Raw genomic sequence first — 20,908 nt, forward strand, 5'->3', positions numbered from 1 at the left:
CTACATTTCCCTTCTCTGACACATACTTTGGGATGGCAATGAAGCAGGAATGATTTAAGAAATTTTCAACAGTTGTCTGGCTTATTTTTTGTTTGGAAGGAGAAAGAAGATGAATAAGAAAATTTAAAAAATCAGATCTGTGAAGCCAGAATTCTTTTTAGCAAATAGATCATATTTTTAGATGATGGAAGATGACTGTCCGTTAGCAATTCTGCAGGTGCGTCACGCTACCAGAGCACTCGAGAGATTTTTGGTGGGAAGGAGTCAGGGACATGGCATGGCACGTGTTCAGCGAGAAGCTGCAGAACATCAGTCAACTGCTCTCAGAAACTAACTGCACTGATCACACCCAAGCCCTGCTTTAACATTAGAATCCTATGGCTCATTTTGTTTTGTTGAAAAATACATTGCTTGGCAATTTTTTTTTTTTTAAAGCTGACAAACATCATCCTATGGGAACAGAAGGTGAGAACTAGAACAGAGTTCCAGAGCTGCTGCTGAGTCTCGGTTGGACTTGTCTAGCGAGTTGACTCATCCCTTTCCTAAGGAGGCACCAACCAGATGTATTGGTAGTACTTAAGGATCACACCCTGCTTTCAATGCTTATTCAGCCGCCTTTCCAATATGTGGGAATTGCTACTTTCATCCCCATTTCAATACGCATTTACGACCTGAATTTTTAATTCTGCCACTTTTTGATCACAATTCAGGCTAAGCGTTTACATTATGGAAAACAACAATAACAACAATGTGCCAGCGAAAAATATACTCTAATTACAATAATAACAGCAAGAGAGAGTTTGTCTGACAATTAAAGAACTCGGGATCACTGTGTTATAGCAGATTGTATGGAATAGTGCCTTTTATTGAATAGCAAGAAAAACAAGGATTAGAATATATGGAGAGAGAATATTTCCTCAAAAGTTTTTGAGGAAACTCAAACTCAAAAACGGGAAAAATTCTCTTCCTATTTCTCTCTCTTTCTTTTCCCCATATTGAATTTCCTCCAAACTGAAAAAGTTCTTAAAAAGAGTCCATTTTCTCTCTCTTTTTTTTAAAGATTTTATTTGTCAGAATGTGAGAGAGAGAGAGAAAGAGCACAAGCAGGGGGAGTGGCAGGCCAAGGGAGAAGCAGGCTCCCCGCTGAGCAAGGAGCCCGCTGCAGGACTGGATCCCAGGACCCTGGGATCATGACCTGAGCTGAAGGCAGATGCTTAACTGACTGAGCCACCCAGGCATCCCAAAAGAGCCAATTTTCAAGTTAGTTATACTTAGATTTTAATCAATACAACTGTTTTTAACATCGTATACTGTCTTTCTTTCCAGTTAATTGGATTATCTTATAAGCCAGGTAACTACTTGCAGTCAACATAAACTCTCAGGCAAAATATTGGCTTCCATTCAGTGTCACAGAGGTATTATCCCTGGGGAAAAAATGTAGAAACTGAGACACAATCAGGTAGCATGAGTGGCCCAGCTGATGTAAAAAAGTCACATTTCTTGAACTGAGTGGCAACTCAGACTTTAAGGCTAGTTGGCAAGACTTTAAGGCTAACAGGACAAGGCTTCAGGTCCAGTCCCCTGGTGGGCCAGATAATAATACACTATCCTGGTCACAGATCTAAGCAAGCTAAACATCTGACCTGTGTAAACCATAGGTCAGAATATAGATCAGGCCCAAGGAGGATCTGTACCTACCCATCCCCACTGACAGAAAGACAGCTGAAAACCCAAGCCATGCTGAGACCAGTCAGGGGTGAGATTACTAAGGCTGACACGTACACACACATGCACGCTGGCAATGTTAACTATGCTAAGTATGCTGAAGTATCCTGATGACTATGTTGGACGAACCCACACATCATATTGCATTTATCCCAAATGACACGTCATTTGTTTATTAAAGACATCCTCCTTTTATTTGTACTTCAAATTCCGGGCCACTAAAGATAGCTCTCTTTAAGGTTAACCAATTCATGTTCTTTGTTGACTTTCTGGAATTATAAGAAAGAAGAAAAGTTAAAATGTCAGCTAAATAAAACTAACACTTGGGTATTTGGGTACCTCAGATCTGCTTTGGAAATAAGTAGGATATGGGGCGCCTGGGTGGCTCAGTGAAGTGTCTGCCTTCAGCTGGGTCATGATCCCAGGGTCCTGGGATTGAGCCCTGCATTGGGCTCCCTGCTTCACGAGGAGACTGCTGCTCCCTCTCCCTCTGCCTGCAACTCCCCCTGCTTGTGCTCTCTCTCTCTCTCTCTGCCAAATAAATAAATAAAATCTTTTTTTAAAAAGAGGAAATAAGAATATAACATAAATTTCTCATATATCATAGGTAGCAAAGTTATAATCCTACTTTAAGAATCCAAATTGTTATCATAAAAGACATCTACTCCAAAACCCTTGTTTTTCAGAGTAAGAAACAAGAGCCAGAGATGCTAAGAGATTTCCCTGTGCATCCCCAAAGAGCAGCAGGGCATAGTCATGACAACAGAAAGCAGCTTGCTGCCCACGTTAACCACTGAAAGTCTGGTTATATCCACGGTTCACATGCTGGAATTTGTTCCCGAGGCAGTGTGGTGTGGGGAAAAGAAGGCAGGGTTTAGAATCAGATTTCAAATTCACAATCCTGGCTCTTTTATTTACTAGCTCGCTGCCTTCTAGCTGTGTGGCAATGAGAAAACTAACCTCTTGGCGTCAATTTCTTCATCAAAAAATTGGGGATAGTCAGAGTTGTGGTGGAGGTCTGATGTGAGGATTAGAGACACAGAGCAGATGCCCAAATTGTAGCTATTGTTATTGATAGGAGGCTTGAGGCAATATGAACTCCGTGTGATATGGGAAGACAACACTAGGGACATGGCTTCAGTCGGGCATGTCCGATGACTAATGTTCCAAAATAACAAGTAAAGCTGCAGTGAGTATCTGTCACTCTCCACCTCTGTCCCCTATGCCTGTCACCTTATACTTTTAAGATAAAACATTTATTTTGAGAATGTGGCCCAGTCTACGGGTTGGGTGTGTGATCATGAAATACTGCAAAGCCACGTAGCCCACATGGGGACCAAGTTAGAAGTCTGGGTTATCATTTGTAAGGTGTCCTAAGCAAGTGAACCAACCCCAGCTAGGAGGAATGTGGAGGACAGGGAGTTCTGTCAGTTTCCACAGTCAACAAAAACTGCATGTAGGTCGCTGTCATTTGGACCCAGGGGATTTTAATTTATGGAGTAACGGAATGATGATATGGAGAGCTCAATGCCATTGGAAAAAGAATTTATGACTTACATTGCCACCACACCACACAGGGTCACGTGGTGGGGGGGGCACCAGGTTGTGGTCAGGAGGCAAAAGCAGAAGCAAGGGGAAAGTCTAGGCCAGCGCCTTATTCGGGTTTGTGTGGGAAAGGCAAGGCTGGGCAGGGCAGACATTTTAGGATTAGCCTGTTTGAGTAATTTGGGCAGGTTTAGGGCTACAGGGGTGATCTCTGATTGCCTGGTACCTGGCCTGAGATGACTTAGGTCCCGGAAGATATTGGTGTGCTGTCTGAGAGTCAGATAAGGAGAGTGTTGTGGGGACAGAGGGACAAACGTGAGACTGTGTTGGAGTTCCAGGCAAATTCTTATTATCTGCAGGAATTAGCTAGCCCTGGGAGGTGCAGTCTGTCCTTGTGGCTGGAAGGCCCCCCAAATATTAAAACATACTAAGATATGGGAAATAAAAACCATGATGAACCCAGTGACAGACGTTTTAAATCAGTATTTTTTCTTTCATGCAATTTTCTACTCATCCCTCAAACACTTAGTGCTTTTCTATATGCAGAAATTACATTTCATTTTCTATGTAAATAATAAGTATCCTTGGTTTCAAATTTGCACCTGGATGGAGTTTGGGGTGATTTTTATTCTGCCTTTCATAAATAGAGTTCTTTTAAAAGACCATGAAATTCATGTTGAGTCATCAAGTCATAGAAATTCAAGGACTAGAAGGGATCTGGAAAGTCACTCAAACTAACTCTTTCATTTTATATCTAGGAAATCAGTCATTAAAAATTCTTCTGAGTCTTAATGGCTTAACTACTATTAAAATCAAACACAGAATATAATTAAACATGTAACTGAAAGCATTAATAACCAAACTTGGCCAAAAAGTGGTTAAATTTCAGAGTGCAACTCAGTGCGTTTTTCTTGTCTTCTCTCCTCCAAAGTAATGGTTCAAAGTGGAGAGGAGACATTAGAAAAATGTCTCTGCAGATCAGCAGAAGTCAGGGAAAACTACAGGAGTCATTTTCAGGACAGATTTCACTGTACGGGATCAGCCTGCCATCACCTACAGTCAGCAGACTTCTGACAAAATCAAAACCATCAACTAGACCAAGAGAGCTTTATGGTTAAAATCGAGGCAAAGGCTGTCACCCAATAGACACCTGTATGAATTCCTGTCTGGGGAAGAATGAAACACTCCATTCTTGATTTTTGTTTTGTTTTGGCGTTTCAACCTGCTTAAGAGTAATAATGTAAAGGCAACAAGGATAGGCATGTTAAATTTGGATACACTCTTCTCCTTAGCTCATTCAGTTGCCTGAGGGTCTAAAGATAAAGGATGGTACACAGAGAACTAGAAAAACGGAATGGTGGAACCCGAGGCATGTCCTTACCTGGAATGAAAAGTAGAGACTAATGCAGGGAGATGGCAAGGGCGCTAATAATACCTTATTATAATACCTGGAATTGTTCATCTCTCTTTGAGAGGCACGGAGCACGGTGAAGACATACATACTGCCTGGAAACAAACGTGGTTAGAAAATTATTAGAAATACAAGCCATTTTGTTCATTGAGTTTTTGTTTTCTCACAGTAATGCATGCACACAGTTAAGACATACTACTAGTCCTACAAGACTACTTACGAAAAACAGCAGTTTCCTGCCTGCCAAATTCTCTCTTTTCAGCCACAGCTATATACGATTCCTTTAGTCAATTCTTATGGTATTTATTGCTATACCTCTAAGTAACATGCTATGATTTCCTGAAAGTTTTTCCCAGTTTCAGGCATTATCTAGGGATTTCCCACTGTCACAAGTGAGAACTTAGCTCTCTTTTTTCAGTGCTCTTCCCACCCCTTTTGGCCCCATCATGCCTAGACTTCTCATTCCCCCATCCTCCCAATTAAGTTATATTTGTAGTTACAATTGTGGTTAGATCCATATTTACATTATTATCATTATGTAAATGCTATTACAGCATGCTCTGTGATAATCAGGAGGACTCCTAACCTAGTATGGAGGGATCATTCAGGCATGTAGTCATTCAACAAGTGTTTATGGGATGCCCATACCATGCCAAGCACTATGCTCAATGCTGGCTACACCCACCACTGTGTTGTAGGACAGTCCGGTCTGTGGAACCAGACTGCCAGGGGTCAAATCTTTTCCATTTACTAGTCGTGTAATCATGGGTAACTTACTTAACCATTTTGTTCTCAGTTACCTAAGAATCATTGAGAGGATTAAATGAATGAAAATGTGGGGCGCCTGGCTGGCTCAGTTGTTAAGCATCGGCCTTCGGCTCAGGTCATGATCCCAGGGTCCTGGGATCGAGACCCAAGTCAGGCTCCCTGCTCAGTGCATGCTCTCTCTCTCAAATAAATAAGTAAAAGAAATAAAGAAAAAAAGTGGGGGGCACCTGGGTGGCTTGGTTAGGCATCTGCCTTTGGTTCAGGTCATGATCCCAGGTTCCTGGCTCTCTGCTCAGTGGGGAGCCTGCTTCTCCCTCTCCCTCTACCTGCCACTCTGCCTACTTGTGCGCTCTCGCTTTCTCTGTCAAATAAATAAATAAAAATTCTAAAAAAATCAAATGGAAAGGAGAAATGTACATATATACATATACATTCTACAAACATATATATACACACATCTACATATAATTGCATATGTATATACATGTGTTTATGTATATGTGAATATGATCTCTATATTTACAATAAACTATATAGCATGATAAGTGCTGAGAATGAAAAGTACGGGGTGCTACAAGAGCACTAAACAAGGGGAATCCTTATTTATTTGTTTATTAACACTTTAATATATTCAGTTTATTGTGTGTCAGTTATACCTCAATAAAGCTATTTTTCAAAAGTAAGTACGTGAAGGTTTTTCTGCACTCATTAGCCACCCTTAAAGGAACCAATAATCTTGATGCTACTCATTTAAATACTGTTCTACACCCCACCCCCATTATAGCTTTTGTATTTTTTGCTATTACATATTTTTACTTTTATGAACATAGTAGATGGTATAAATTTTCCCCCTTCTTAGAATTGCCTTTTGCATTTGTGTTTCTTTTTTCTTATTTTTTTTAGTATAGCTGACACATGTTACATCAATTTCAAATGTACAACATAGTGATTCCACAAGTTTATACATTATGCTACATTCAAGTTTGTACATTTTGCTATGTGCACTACACGTGTAGCTACCATCTGTCACCATATCTTACTATTACAATATTATTGACTATATTCCCTATGGTGTGCCTTTTATTGCCATAATTTATTCATTCCATACCTGGAAGCCTGTAGCTCCCTCTCCCCTTCAGCCATTTTGCACATCTCCCCATTCCCCCTCCCCTCTGGCAACCATCAGTTTATTTTGTATTTTCAGGTCTGATTTTGCTTTTTGTTTGTTTATTCAATTGTTTTTGTTTCAGATTCCACATATGAGTGAAATCATGTGGTATTTGTCTTTCTCAGCCTGACATATTTCACTTAGCATAATATCCTCTAGGTCTGTCCATTTTGTCTCAAAAGCCATGATCTCGTCTGTTTTCATGGCTGTGTAATACTCGTGTGTGTGTGTGTGTGTGTGTGTGTGTGTGTGTGTGTTCCACATCTTCCTTATCCATTTGTCTATCAATGGACATTTAGGTCGCTTCCATACCTTATCTGTAATAAACATAGGGGTGCATATATCTTTTTGAATTAGTGTTTTGTTTTCTTTGGGTAAATACCCAATAGAGGGTATATACAATACCCAATATTGGATCATATGGTAGTTCCATTTTTAAGTTTTTGAGGAACCTCCATACTGTTTTCCACAGTGGCTGTACATTCCCACCAACAACGTACGAGAGTTTCTTTTTCTCCACAGAGAGGAATCCTTATTTTTCTTTTTTTTTTTTTAAGATTCTTTATTTTTAAAGTAATCTCTACACCCAACGTAGGGCTTGACTTACAACCCTGAGATCAAGAGTCACATGCTGTACTGACTGAGCCAGCCAGGCACCCCCAGAGGAATCCTCATTAGATGGGAGTTCAAGGTAGGAAGGCTTCTCTGAGAATGTGATATTTCAGCTGGAATTTGAGAGGGGATAGAAAGTAGCCATACTGGAAGGGAGGGCAGGGCGTACAAAAGAGAGAAGGGCATATGGCAAGTCCCCATGGTAGGAAAGAGCTTGTCAACTTGAGGAACTGAAAGACCACTGAGCTGGAGCACAGCAAGAGAAGAGAATTGCAGGAGCCCAGACAAGGCTTTGTGTGTCATAACACTGGATCTTATTCTGTGTGTCATGAATGGCCAGTGAAAGGTTTTAAGCATGAAAGTATCCTGAGCAGATCTGCATTATTGAAAGATCATTATGATTGCCTAGAAGTAATTGTACTAAAGGGGAGCTGGAGAAGTTCTCATTTCCTGGTAGGTTAATTGCTCGAGACAAACCATGTGAAAGATGGTGACTTGGACTAGAACAGTGGCAGTGTAGGTGGTGAAAAGTGGACAGTCAGTATATATTCCTGAATAGAGTCAACATGATTTGGCAATAGATTGGAAGTGGGGGATAAATGATTAAGAAGTGTCAGGGCTAACAACAAGGTTTTGAAATGGGTATCCCGGTGGGTGGCAGTGCCTTTACTGAGGTGGGACAAAGTGGATGAGAAGGAGATTTGGGCATTGCAGTTGAGAGAATATTGGACATTCCAGTTTTCATTATTCAATATATTTCCTTATAGATTTTTAAAAATCACTTTTTAAAGATATAACAGCTTTATTGAGATATAATTCACATATGATATAAATCACTCATTTAAAGTGCATAATTCAGTGGTTTTCAGTATATTCAGAGTTGTACAATCATCACCATAGTCAATTTTAAAACATACTCATTATCCCAAAAGAAAGTCCATGCCCATTACCAGGCATTTCCCATTTCCCTCCCATTCTCCCTGCCCTAGGCGACCACTAATCTACTTCATCTTTATAGACTTGCCAATTTTGGATATTTCATATAAATCAAATCATCATACAATATCTGGTCTTTTGTGCCTAGTTTCTTTCACTTAGCATGATGTTTTCAAGATTTGTCCATGTTGTAGCATGTCTCAGTGCTTCATGCCTTTTTATGTCTGAATAATATTCTATTTTATGGATATACCACTTTTATCTATCATCTCATCAGTTGAAGAAAATTTGGGTTGTTTCATAATAGCCAAAATGCTGTTTTGAGCATTCATGTACAAGTTTTTGTGGATGTGTGTTTTCATTTCTCTTGGATATAGACTTAGGATAGGAATTCCTGGGTCATATGGTAATTCTGTATTTAACCTTTTGAGGAACTGCCAGAATGTTTTCCAAAGAGGCTACACCATTTCACATTGTCACCAGCAAGTATGGGGGTTCCATTTGCTCCACATCTACTCCAACACTTAATACCTGTCTTTTTTATTATAGCCATCTTAGTAGGTGTGAAGTACTATCTCAGTGTTTTGATTTGCATTTCCCTGAAGGCTAATAGTGGTGAGCATCTTTCCTCGTATGCATTGGCCATTTGTATATCTTCTTTGAAGAAATATCTAATCAGATCTGTTGCCCATTTTTTAAATGGGTTATGTCTTCTTTTTTTTTTCTTCCCTCTTCAGAGATAGGGGGAGGGGCAAAGGGAGAGGGAAAGAGAGAATCCTACGCAGGCTCCATGCCCAGCATGGACCCCAGCCTGAGGTGGAGCTCAATCCCACAGCCCTGAGATCACAACCTCAGCCAAAATCAAGAGTTGGACACTCAACTGACTGAGCCATCCAGGCATCCTTGGGTCACTTCTTTTGTCATGAATGCTTTTGGTGTCATATCGAAGAAGGCTTTGCTTAACCCCAGGTCATGCAGATTTATTCCTATATTTTCTTCTAAGGATCTTATACTTTTAGCATCTACATTTAGGTCTGTGATCCATTTTGATTAATTTTTGTATATGGCATGAGGTAGGGATCCAGTTTCATTCTTTTGCACGTGGATATCCATGGTTGCAGCACCATTTGTTGAAAGGACTACTTCCCTGTTCAATTTTCTTGACATCTGTGTTGAAATCAATGTGAATATTTATTTCTGGGTTCTCAATTCTGTCTCACTGATCTATATGTCTGTTCTTATGCCAGTACCACAGTCTTAATTACTATAGCTTTATAGCAAGTTTTGAAATAGCAAAGTGTAAATCCTCCAACTTTGTTCCTCTTTTTAACATAGTTTGGCTATTCTGATGTAAGGGAAAAACAGACTCCTCCTCCCTGTGTCTCCTCTACTCCCAATACTTCACTACAACACTACTTCCCTTATGACACCAGATGTGTAGGTTTTCCAAACATCAAACAATTTTGCAATGACAGCTAGGTGTCCTACTATTTACTATCTAGCTTAAGAAAGCATCAGGTCCCACAGGTTAAGAGCTCAGTCCTGCAAGACTGCTTCCCTGTCCCTCTTCAGATGTCAATAGCAAGTTCAGGTCATTGCCTGTGTTTCTGATTAACCTGCTGTAAATCAGAGGTTCCCATGATCACCTTCTTAGGTTTGATTAATTCGCTAGAACAGTTCACAAAACTCAGAGAAACATTTACTTAATGTTTAGACTGTTATTGTAAAAGATACTATAAAGGATGCAGATGTGCAGCCTGATAAAGAGAAACACAGGGCAAAGTTCAGAAGGGTCCCAAGTGCAGGACATTCTGTCACCATGGAACTGGGGTATGCCACCTTCCTAGCATGTGGAAGCTCATCACATTTGGCTCAATAGCTTTTAGAGAGCTTAATCTCCAGCCCCCATCTCTTTGCCTCCCCAGAGGTTGGTGGTTAGGGCAGAAAGTTTTATTTTTCTAATCACCTGGTCCACTTGGTGACCCCTCCTATCCTGACACCATCTAGGGGCCCCACCCTAAGTCACCTCTTTAGCATAAATTCAGGTATGCTCAAAAGGAGCTCGAGATGAATGACAAAAGACTCTCCTATCACTCAGGAAATTCCAAGGGTTTTAGGAGCTTTGTGTCAGGAATGGGGTCAAAAACCAAATATATTTCTTATTTTACCGCATCTGGGTTCCTTGGAATTTCCAGGTAGTTTTCAAAATAAGCTTGTTGATTTTTGCAAAAATGACACCCGAGATTTTGATAGGGGAGGCACTGAATCTGCAGATAAAATTGGGAAATATTGCCAGTTTACAATAATAAATTTCTTGATCCATGAACATGGAATGCCTTTCCATTTATTTAGGTTTTCTTTAAGTTCTTTCAACAATGTTTTGGAGCATTCAGAATATAAGTTTTGACTTATTTTTGTAAATTTATTTCTAAGTATTTTATTCTTTTTGATGCTATCCTAATAAATTGCAATGTTTTAAAAACTGATTTTAACATCTCTGAAATTGAGATGTATTGTACAATCAAGGGTATCTTAGTATTATGATAGTTCAAGTGGCAGTAATTTTTTTTATCTTGGTGGAGGTAAATGTGACTTACAATCAATAGCTTCTTTGATTCAATATCATATTGGTATTAAATGTGAAATGTCTATAAAACATTAAAGTGGATATGGAAAATAGGCATTTGGATATATCAATTAAGAAATCAGAAGAAAGGGTTGAACTAGTAGATGGATGTAGGGTCATCTGAAGTTCATTATTTAAAGCCACAAGAGTGAATGAGATTCCTTTGGGGAAACAGTGTAGAGGAAACAAGGTATTTCAGGTTGGAGCCCTGAGAATTGAAACAAGAAGTTGATTATTGGAATAAGAGCTAGAAAATGAAACATTTTTATTTTGCGTTTATTGTCATTATTGCTGTTATTATGTGTCACTAGATGGAAGGACCTATGGGGTCAGGACTTTGCCTCTTTTACACTCTAATGAACCTCTAAGCTAAGCACTTTACTGTATTTAGATATTAACCTACATGCCACAGATAAATTGGGGAAAGTGATTCAGAATAATCTGTTCATTTGAAAAATAATATATTGATTAACCATCAGCTCTTTCACCCCTGAAAATCAAACATGAATACAAATAAATAAATCTTTCAGGTCTTCAGAGAAGCATTTTAATCTGATGCTGATTTTGGTTTGAAAACAGGCACATGCTTATTGCGTATTAACCTAGAGTAATTGTCTAAAGGTAGAAGAGAACCAGTCAGTAGAAATACTGCAGCATTCACAATTAAAACCAGCAATGTGTATAAAAATCCTTCTAAGGCATTCATATCCCATTTGCTGTCACATTTCTATAGAATAAGTAGGACACCAGCTGGTAGTAATGCTAATTCATCCGCCTTTCGTTTACTGTTTGTCACTTCTCAGATGCTGAATCTTATCCATCCCTTTTTTCCCTTATATTTCAAATGCCCTAACCAACATATAAAGTTATCATAATACCATATCCTCTAGGTAGCAGTTTTCAAACCGGGGAGATTTTGACCCCCAGAGGATATTTGGAAAGGTAATGGAGACATTTTTTGTTTGTCACAACTGGAGATAGAGTGCTACTGACATCAAAAGGGTACAGGACAGGGATGCTGCAAACATCCTACAATCCCTAGGACAGGCCCCCGTAACAACAAATGATCTAGCCCAAAGTGTCAATAGTGCCAAGACTGAGAAACTCTACCAATGGAGGTAAGTTTTTATATATATGAACTTTCTGGGGCCAAAGCCCTTAGCTTTTGCGAAATTCTCAAAGGTGGTATGATGTAGAATTTTAAGAAACGCTGGCTTAAATGGATATTTCATCTAGGCCTTGGTAACAAGCGGCATAGTAATATCGCTTCACAGCAAAAATCACCTATCCAGTAAAGACCTCAGCCCACCAAATTTCTGTCCCTTTCCACTGCCCACTCTGATTCGTGGCTAGACAAACAGAGCTCTTTGGATTTCCTGTGTCTAGGCTCTCTGGGTACCTCATACCCCTGTTGGCCAGGTTAATGCAGTTATTATGGTTATGGTGATTATTGATTAAGCTAGAGCTTCACTATATGTCAAAAGTTTTGATTTCCTTAGATACCTCCAGTTCATTTGGCCAATATCTATTTAATCAGTGCCTACTATGTTTAGCACACTGCTAGGCACTGGGCTTATGGTAATGAAAATGAGCTTGCAACTCAGTACTGGAGAGAGAGCAATAAAATTTAAACATATAACTTAAAACTGCAGTATGGGAGAGGTGTGAAAGGTAAAGGTGAGAGAGGCTGAAATGAGGGTGAGGAAGGACTTAACAACCACATCATTGTATGCCACCCAAATGCGACAAGCCGCTAACTCCTTCCTCGTTATTCTAAACAATTCTGTAGTATGTATATCCCAGTGCCACTAACGTGGGATGTATATTAAACTAGCTTCTCCTGGGCACGGACAGGCGAGTGGGAGAGTGGACGCCATCCGCAAGGTGAGAACATCAAATGCCAAAGCTTTCCTTCCCCTTGTTACTAATAAATCTAATTAGAAACCAATGTGTGTGGTGGTGGGGTGGGGGCTGGAGAGAAGTAGAATAAAGCCAGTATCTAAAATGCAGTTTCCAGATAATCAGATTACAACTGCAATCGTTCTTAATCACATATTGGAAGTGAGCAGTCACGGCCTGTAAATCGAGACACCCCCCCCCAAATATCAACTTAACCATTTCCCCAAATATTAGCAACTCTGTATATTGTTAGTCAGCTAAAGCGTACCCTAGCCAGCAACACTGAGACAGACTGGAATCTTGAACTCACTAAAAACCCCGGATTGGTAAAAATAACCGGAGTTTCCGTGGGAACGAGATCGGGGGTTGGCCGGTGAGAGAACAAAGGCTGCGCGGCCCTATTAGGGTCCGCTGGGCCCGCTGGCCGCACTGGGGGCGGGGGCGGCGGCGGTGGTGCGACCGGGTGGCGGGCTCCCCGCTGCCCCACGCAGACGCGGCGCTGGCGTACCTCTCCCGGCCGGTCCCCGGGCCGCTGCATAGGAGCGCGCCGGCGAGGCGGGAGGCAAGTGAGAAGGGACGCGGGGGCCGAGGCCTGGCCGCCGCCTGAGTGAGCTAGCAAGCGACTTGTGAAACACGCCGCGGGCCGTCACCCAGCAGAACCGGGATCACGCGGCTCCCAGGGCCGGCAGAAGCCGCCTAGATAGAGCACGCGGTAGGGGAGGGGCGCCGGGGACAGAGGGCGACGTCCCCTGCAGTTCCCGTCTCGCAGGGGCCGCCGTCGCCGCCTGGCCCCGCCCCCTGGCGCTTATGTAATACGGGCGAGCTGCCATTGGCCCGCGCGACCGGAAAGGGCGCAGGCGCGCGAGCAGGGGAGGGACGCGGGGGGCGGCCGCAGCAGGAAGGCGCGTGGGCGGCGAGGAGCAGGCGGGCGCTGGGGCGACTGGGAGAGCTGCGCGGCGTGCGCGGGCACGAGCGTAGTGGCCTCCCCCGAGGCTAAGGCGGCGGCGGGCGCGCGCGGCGGCGGCGGCGGCGGGTGCGAGGCGCGGGCTGTTGTGCTCTCCTCTTTCCCCTCCTTGGCGGGTGGAGGAGGCCGAAGCGGTGCTGGGCGCTCTCCCCCTTCCTCTCCCTCCGGCCACCTCCCCCGGCCCTCTCGCGCTGAGCGGTCTCTCCGACGCAAGACTGTCCCGGTCCGGGTGAGCGGCTGTGGGGGCGGCGCTGACGCCGCAGGACGTCCGGGAGCCCGGGTGGGGGCCTGGCGGCGGGGTCGCCGCGGGTCGCGAGGGGCCGCCGGCCTCCCCGCCTCCCAGGCGGCGGCCGGGCCAGTCCTGTCCCGGCGCGGGCCGCGGGCAGGAGGGAGAGCTCGGGCGCCTGCCAGGCCCTGCAGGTGGCCGGGTTGCAGGCCGCCCGCGGCCGCGGAGCGGAGCGGTAACCTTACCCCTTGGCGACAGCAGCTGGTCGGTTTCTCGAGGCCGGGGCTGCCCGTGGCTGAAGGGGCCGGGTTTCGGGCAGCCAAAGCCTCCGGGAGGCGCGTCTCGGGCTGGGGTCTGTGAGGAGTGGCGGGTAGGTGGGGGCTGCGTGGCCGGACGGAGGAAGGGGCTCCCCGAGGCGGTAGAGGCCGTCTGGGAAGGAAGGTGGGCCGGGATGCAGCTGGGGTCGGTCAAGTGTTCGGTGAACTAGATCTTACTCCTGGTGCTTTCCTTTTCCCTCCCCGAAAGGATGTAGTTAACAAGCTAGGGTCAGGATGTTGATCACTGCCTGGGCCTCCTGGTTTCAGATGGTTATGGAGAATGATCCTACTTCCTGGATCCCAAATCTTTTCTTACTCATTTGTTCTGGTTTTAAGAGGAGCTTTGGGGGCAGTGCTTACTTGTTGCCTCCTGTAAGAGCTCTTCATTTTAGAAGAACTCTTTATTCTTTCTACTTCCCTCTTTGCAGCCCTCTCGGAAAACCACACTAAATAAGAGTTACATTAAAAGCCTGCGCTTAAGGTATTTGTAAATGACTTGTTGGCCTTCAGTTTGTCGTGTGTAATTAAGAAGTTGTGCTTAACATTTTGTAGAAAATTCGATTGGCTTGAGAGCAGTTCCAAAGTTGAGCTGTCCAAAAGCAGGTGGCTTGTTCGTTTGCATTTCTGCTTTCAGAAAGGAAATCAATGCAGTGAGTTGTTAGAAGTTAGGGGCCTACCCCACGAGTTTAGACTGTTGATTCGATTTCCTTTACCGGGTTTTCTGTTTTAAAAATAAGAATAAACGACCACAGTCTTTACTTACTAAAGCTTTTATGGTTTTATTTGTTACTGTTACATGACAATGGAAAATGGGTTAAATCTAATGTTATGTTTTAAGAGAAGCCCTAAATGGAAAAGTTAAAAAAAAATGTTGCACATCTCATTACATTGTACAGATCACTGCATGAAAATGGTATCAAAATAGTTAATATCTTGTAATTGTCAAAGAAACTTCTGGAATTGGCATAAAACAATTGAGGTTACCCACAAAATCGGTGTGTTAGCATGCGTAGCAGACATTGTGTAGAAGAGTTCAGATGAGTGAAAGAACTGAAGTATTCTAACATAAGGTACTGATAAAAGATGTTATAAAATATTGGGATACATAAAGATTGAATACCTATTATCATCCAAATCGTACTTAAGTATCCAAATCTTTTTGTGGGAATAGGTTCCGTATGCTTGCCATAATATTTGTACTTAAATATGCATTTATAAAGAATACTATTTGGCTTGGGGTTAGTAAAGATTTGGCTTTATAAAAACTAAAATGGAAGTTTAGGTTTCAAGGAGTAACACATCTGGTAATATTTATTATTTGGGAATATACTAGGCTAGCATACTAAGAATTTTTGTAGTTTGTTAAAATATTCAGCTGGCTTCTTAAAAAACCGTTGATCCTCTTCTATTTTTTATTTGACTTTCAGTTCTGTGTTAAATATTAGTGGGGAATTTGTTCAAGCAGTGTATTTATTTTGTCGTTTCCCTTTTTCTTTCGGGAGAGGCTCATCTGTTTCTATGAAATGCTTTTACTTTATATCCATTGACTAATTAGGTTTCCAGTAAGAAAAAAGCCAGCCCTGTTTTCTGGTAAAGGTGATCTAGATCCATATTATGTTCATATCCTGCAATGATTTGAAAGTTTAAAACCTAATTGCAGTGCTGGTCTAAGGTATATATAGGAATTCTACTTAGGACCCAGTTTCAATACGTTTGAAAAGCAGCTGGGGCCCATAGACTTTATAAGCAGGTTTAACTCACGTTGTCTAATAGACTTTAATTTTTTTATTTTAATTCCTGTATCGTTAACATACAGTGTTATATTAGTTTCAGGTGTATAATATAGTGATTCAACAGTTCTATACATACTCAGTTTTCATCGTGATTAAGTGTACCCTTTAATCCCTATCACGCATGTCGCCCATCCCCCCAAACCCCCTCTGGGAATCATCAGCTCTCTATAGTTAGGAGTCTGTTTCTTGGTTTGAGAAGACTTTAATTTTAATGAAGAAGTAAAAGTAACTTTTTCAGTAACTTAATTATTTTTAACCCATTTAGCTTCATTTCAGACTATCAATAAAAAGTGATTTTCATTTTTTGTAAAGGTATCTTTACAAGGTTCATTCTCAACTGAAAACTAATTTAATTTTATTTAATAATTTATCCAGCAATCCTGCAAAGACCAATTATTTTTTCTGAAGATTTAGGATAGCACAGTAGTTTTATGGAACCTGAGTATTTAAGAGAACAGTTCCCATTGCTCTTAGGATCTCCTTCAGAAGCTTTAGATGGGGGCGCCTGGGTGGCGCAGTCGTTAAGCGCCTGCCTTCGGCTCAGGGCATGATCCCGGTGTTCTGGGATCAAGCCCCACATCAGGCTCCTCTGCTGGAAGCCTGCTTCTTCCTCTCCCACTCCGCCTGCTTGTGTTCCCTCTCGCTGGCTGTCTGTCTCTGTCAAATTAAAAAAAAGAAGAAGCAGCAGCAGCAGCTTTAGATGACAGCCCTTATTTCTCTTAAAGTTGTAAAAATCTTAATTTACAACAGTGAATACTGGAAAGAGAAAGTACCTTTGCAAAGTGATTGAGCAAATGCTTGCAGAAAGGTACTAAGCTTTTCTGGTAAATTTTTGCAGTTTATGTGTAGTGGAGTGCACAAATCCCAGGCGTACAGCTCGATGAATTTTTACAAGTGAACACACCGGTGTAAGCATTACCCAGATCAAGATATAGAACATATCAGCACCCCATAAATCCTCCCTCATGCCCTTTTTTCTGTCACTACCTCCTAGATTAGTTTTGCCTGTTTTAAACTTTATACAATCTTTATTCTTTGAATCTGGCTTCTTTCTCTTAACACTGGCTACAACCATGCTGCTATTTGTAACAAAAGTTTTTTTTTTTAATGCAGCGTAGTATTCCATTGTATAAGTATACCACAAATTATGTATCCATTTTACTAGTAACTGGCATTTGGATTGTTTCCAGTTTTGGAAACAGGTGCTCTGAACTTTGTATTGTCTTTGAATGTATATGTACGTTTGTATTTCTGTTAGATATATACTGAGAGTGGAAATATTAGGTTATAGAGTAGACAACTACCAGTTTCCCACAGTGGTGGTACTAATTTATTCTCTAGTAGCATTGTGTGTAAGAATTTGAAAACCTACACATTATGATAGACACCTCTATAAAGCTTAAGTTTTCAATCCTGAGAGCGTTACCAAAACTTAGGTTACTCTGTGTTAATCACTCTAATGCCTCAACTTCTGTTTTTAGATATGGCTCGTGGACAGCAGAAGATTCAGTCTCAGCAGAAGAATGCCAAAAAGCAAGCTGGACAAAAGAAGAAACAAGGACATGACCAAAAGGCTGCTGCCAAAGCTGCCTTAATATACACCTGCACTGTTTGTAGGGTAAGGGGAATTGAAAGGCAGTTTTCCTGTGGACAATTCTTTCCTTAGATGTTGGTTTATATAGGTTACAATTTTGCAACTATGGCAAAATAGTGGATTGGAGAGCTGGTTTTTTTAAGTGTCCATCTTCAGTTGTCTGTTCAACAAATATTTTTTTGAATATTTGAATAGTTCTGTAGGTGTCAGGGAATTTAGAAGAAAGATGTCTTCTTCAGGGCAGATACTGCACTTTGAACTTTGTAAGGAAATCAGATCTACACTCTTAGTTTACAACTGTGCAGGATACAAGTGAACATATCTCTGGTTATGAGTTCACTTTTTTTCTTTACAAAATTCATAGTGGGGTGTCTGTAAAACTATGTGGAGTATATTTACGTTGAGGGCTTTTACTAGAACTAATGTGTTCTATTAGATGGGAAGAATAGTCATAACAACTACTATTGAGTGCTTATCAGGTATTTTGCATGTATGAGCCCATTAATCCACACAGCCACCCTATGAGACAAAGGACTTTTATTCTCATTTTACAGAAGAGTAAACTGAGTCATGGGGATTAAATAACTTGTGCAAGGACCCAGCTAATACAGGAAAGAGCTGGAATCTGAACCCAGGCAGTCTGGTTCTGGAGACCACCCTCCAGACCACTGTACCACACTGCCATTCAAAGAAGTTTTTCTTGGGGCGCCTGGGTGATGCAGTCAGTTAAGCGTCTGCCTTCTGCTCAGGTCATGATCTTGGGGTCCTGGGATCGAGCCCTGTTTTGGGCTCCCTGCTCAGCAGGGAATCTGCTTCTCCCTCTGCATCTGTCCCCCACACCCCGCTTGTGCTCTCTCACTTGCTCACTCTCTCAATAAATAAAATATTAAAAAAATTTTTTTTAATTAAATTCCAAGCCAGAGTCTCCTTTTTGCTTTTTTGTTTAAGCTCAGCACCCTTGAAGTTAGTCAATAGACGTCCCAAAGGAAAAAATACATGGTGAGGTTGGTCAAATACATATGCGTATATATGCCATACGTATAAATAACGTATTTTTTTCCAAAGTCCTACACCTGGGGAGGGTTGTGGGAAGGGATCTCAGTAAGACATGATTCCAAGACTGAAGTTCATCATCTGAAGGTATCCCTGATGAAACATGTTTCTGACTACATAAAAGTTCTCACTAAGAGAAGAAATCTATTATGTTAAGTATCTTGTTCATACTGAGCTTTGATACACTCAAAATAATGAAATCGAGCAACTTTAGATTCTGTTTGGGAAGGGGCAGGGTAAAAGTAAATTTCATTAAATGACTGATGAATAAATACTTTGAACTAAAAGTACTAGAGCGGTTCACCTATTTAAAAACTCAGAACAAAACGGCAAAAACTTATTTCATGTTTTGTTTCATCGAATGGGCTAAAGAATAAATGATTGAAGGTCTTTGCCTAGGGAAGTTGGTATAGTGTAGCATTTGAGAACTGAAGTACTAGTACTAGGTTAAAACAAGCCTGGGCAAATTACACTCTAGGTTTTAGTTTCCTTATCCTGTGAAATAAGGAAGGATAGCAGGAATTTAAGATTATGTAGGAAGGTTCTATGAGAATTCAGGTAGCCTGCTTAGCATAACGTGTTAAGTAAATGTTATCTGTTTGCTGTTAATCAAACAAGCAGAATATTTCATTCTATGTGACCCACCCTTTCTTCGTATGTGAAATGTGATATAATCTCTTTATTACAAGGTCCTTTTTCATATGCCAGCCACTAGTTGCAGGGACTTAAAAGTGTTTTGAGATAATTGTCTGTCATGAGCAGGCTCGGGATTTGAAAAGTTAACAATTTTTTATTTCATGAATAAGAGCTTTTTTTTTTCCACATTTTTTTTTAATTAGACACAAATGCCAGACCCTAAGACCTTCAAGCAGCACTTTGAAAGCAAGCATCCTAAGACTCCACTTCCTCCAGAATTGGCTGATGTTCAGGCATAAAGTTGTTTACAGGTAATTGACCTTTTTGTCTTTTCGTTTCCTAATGTCAAGGTTGTATACAAGAGCAAAATTATCTTCTGTGACTGTGAATTTAATGTGTACCTTCCAGCTGAGATTTTATTGCTTCCCCTTTTTAAGATAATGTTTACCTTTACAATTGTAAAAAGCCCATTTTCCCAAACCAGATCTTCTCAATGCCTTTGAAACACCCAAGTTTTTACTACTGTAGCCCAACATGGGGGGATGAGGTGATGCTGGCCAACTCTGGTCCAAGAATAGAAGAGACTTACCAGCTTAAAGAAAATAGCAATTACAAAGGCATTTGAGGGTCTTGCTCCCAGAAATGATGCAGAACAAGTTCCTGAGTGCCTTGGTGCAGGTATTTTACTTCTAACTGCTTCTGAGTGCGTTGGGACACATGGCAAACGAAGGCATATACTATGTCAACTTGAGAGTTGCTTGAAAATAATCGGTGTGGTTGGGTTTGTGTTTTTTGTTTTCTCTAAGGTGGTGATGGTGTGAGATAATTATTTCTTTTTAAAGTAAATTCATCAAAGATTTGTTGTTTATAAAATCATTGACAGATCTGTCAGACTAACTTGATAGCTTATGCATGTGGTGCATTTTTCTTAGACATTTGAAATGCATATAAGTTGTATTTGTGCAATGCTTATTATATTCACTGCAAATTTCATTTATGTTTTATAGGTGAATTCATGACACCTTTGACTCTTCTACTGTCTCAGACCTTAGGTAACAAACCTGCAGCTGCTTTTCTAACAAACTGTTGATCAGCAAAAATAAAGGGGCTACAGAAACACTCATTTTTATGCTGTTCCCTTTTGGGCTTCATGCAAAGACAATTCTGTGTAAATGTACAGTTGACTCTGATTTGGAAATCTGAAAATCAGTCCATCCTTGTTATAAAAAATTTTTTTACAATTGTAATTATATTGATGTTCATATTGTGTAAAATAACTCATTTAATAAAGTAGTACTTTGATTTTACAACATCACAGGTTAAATGGTTCTAGAAATTCTGTTCTAACTTTCCACATTATTTGCCTTATGAAAATCTAATGAATTCGTCAGCTAGAATTGCAGGTACAATTCTTATCTCCCTCTCTCAGCACAGTGGCAGGTTCATTAGCTAAACTAGAACAGACTCCTTCATACAGTTTTACTGGCAGTTGTTGATCTAGGTGAAGAATGACTTACCTGCTGCCTTAGTATATTACCATCATGTGTCATTTACCCTTCTGATTGTTTCCTGTCTTTGAGGTTGGAATATTTCAACTTGCCATATGACCTGGCCATAGCTGCCAGCCGGGAATAC

The 20,908-nt window shown here is 41.1% G+C and overlaps 1 protein-coding gene across 4 annotated transcripts; it reads left to right on the forward strand.

Moving 5' to 3' along the window:
• Positions 1-13,584: 13,584 nt before the first annotated feature.
• Positions 13,585-20,585, forward strand: ZNF706 (zinc finger protein 706). Of its 4 annotated transcripts, none has more exons than XM_045805852.2 (4): positions 13,585-13,723; positions 17,472-17,608; positions 19,477-19,584; positions 20,281-20,585. In XM_045805852.2, the coding sequence occupies exons 2-3, from the start codon at positions 17,474-17,476 to the stop codon at positions 19,570-19,572; spliced, it is 231 nt and encodes a 76-aa protein (XP_045661808.1). In that variant the 5' UTR covers positions 13,585-13,723; positions 17,472-17,473; the 3' UTR covers positions 19,573-19,584; positions 20,281-20,585. The 4 variants fall into 4 exon arrangements, with proteins under 4 accessions (XP_045661808.1, XP_045661806.1, XP_045661807.1 ...); XM_045805850.1 differs by having other exon boundaries at positions 13,706-13,883; XM_045805851.2 differs by lacking the exon at positions 13,585-13,723 and adding an exon at positions 14,012-14,250.
• The last annotated feature ends 323 nt before the right edge of the window (positions 20,586-20,908 follow it).

Source organism: Ursus americanus, chromosome 9 (assembly GCF_024610735.1).
Source record: "Ursus americanus isolate L20-20 chromosome 9, mUrsAme1.1.p, whole genome shotgun sequence".
NCBI lineage: Eukaryota > Metazoa > Chordata > Mammalia > Carnivora > Ursidae > Ursus > Ursus americanus.

What these genes read in the sequence shown, in the direction of transcription:
- ZNF706 (XM_045805852.2), top strand. Translation starts at nt 17,474, where the DNA reads ATGGCTCGTGGACAGCAGAAGATTCAGTCTCAGCAGAAGAATGCCAAA. An exon ending in ACACCTGCACTGTTTGTAGG is followed by an intron (nt 17,609 to 19,476) that starts GTAAGGGGAATT and finishes TTTTTTAATTAG; the next exon opens with ACACAAATGCCAGACCCTAA.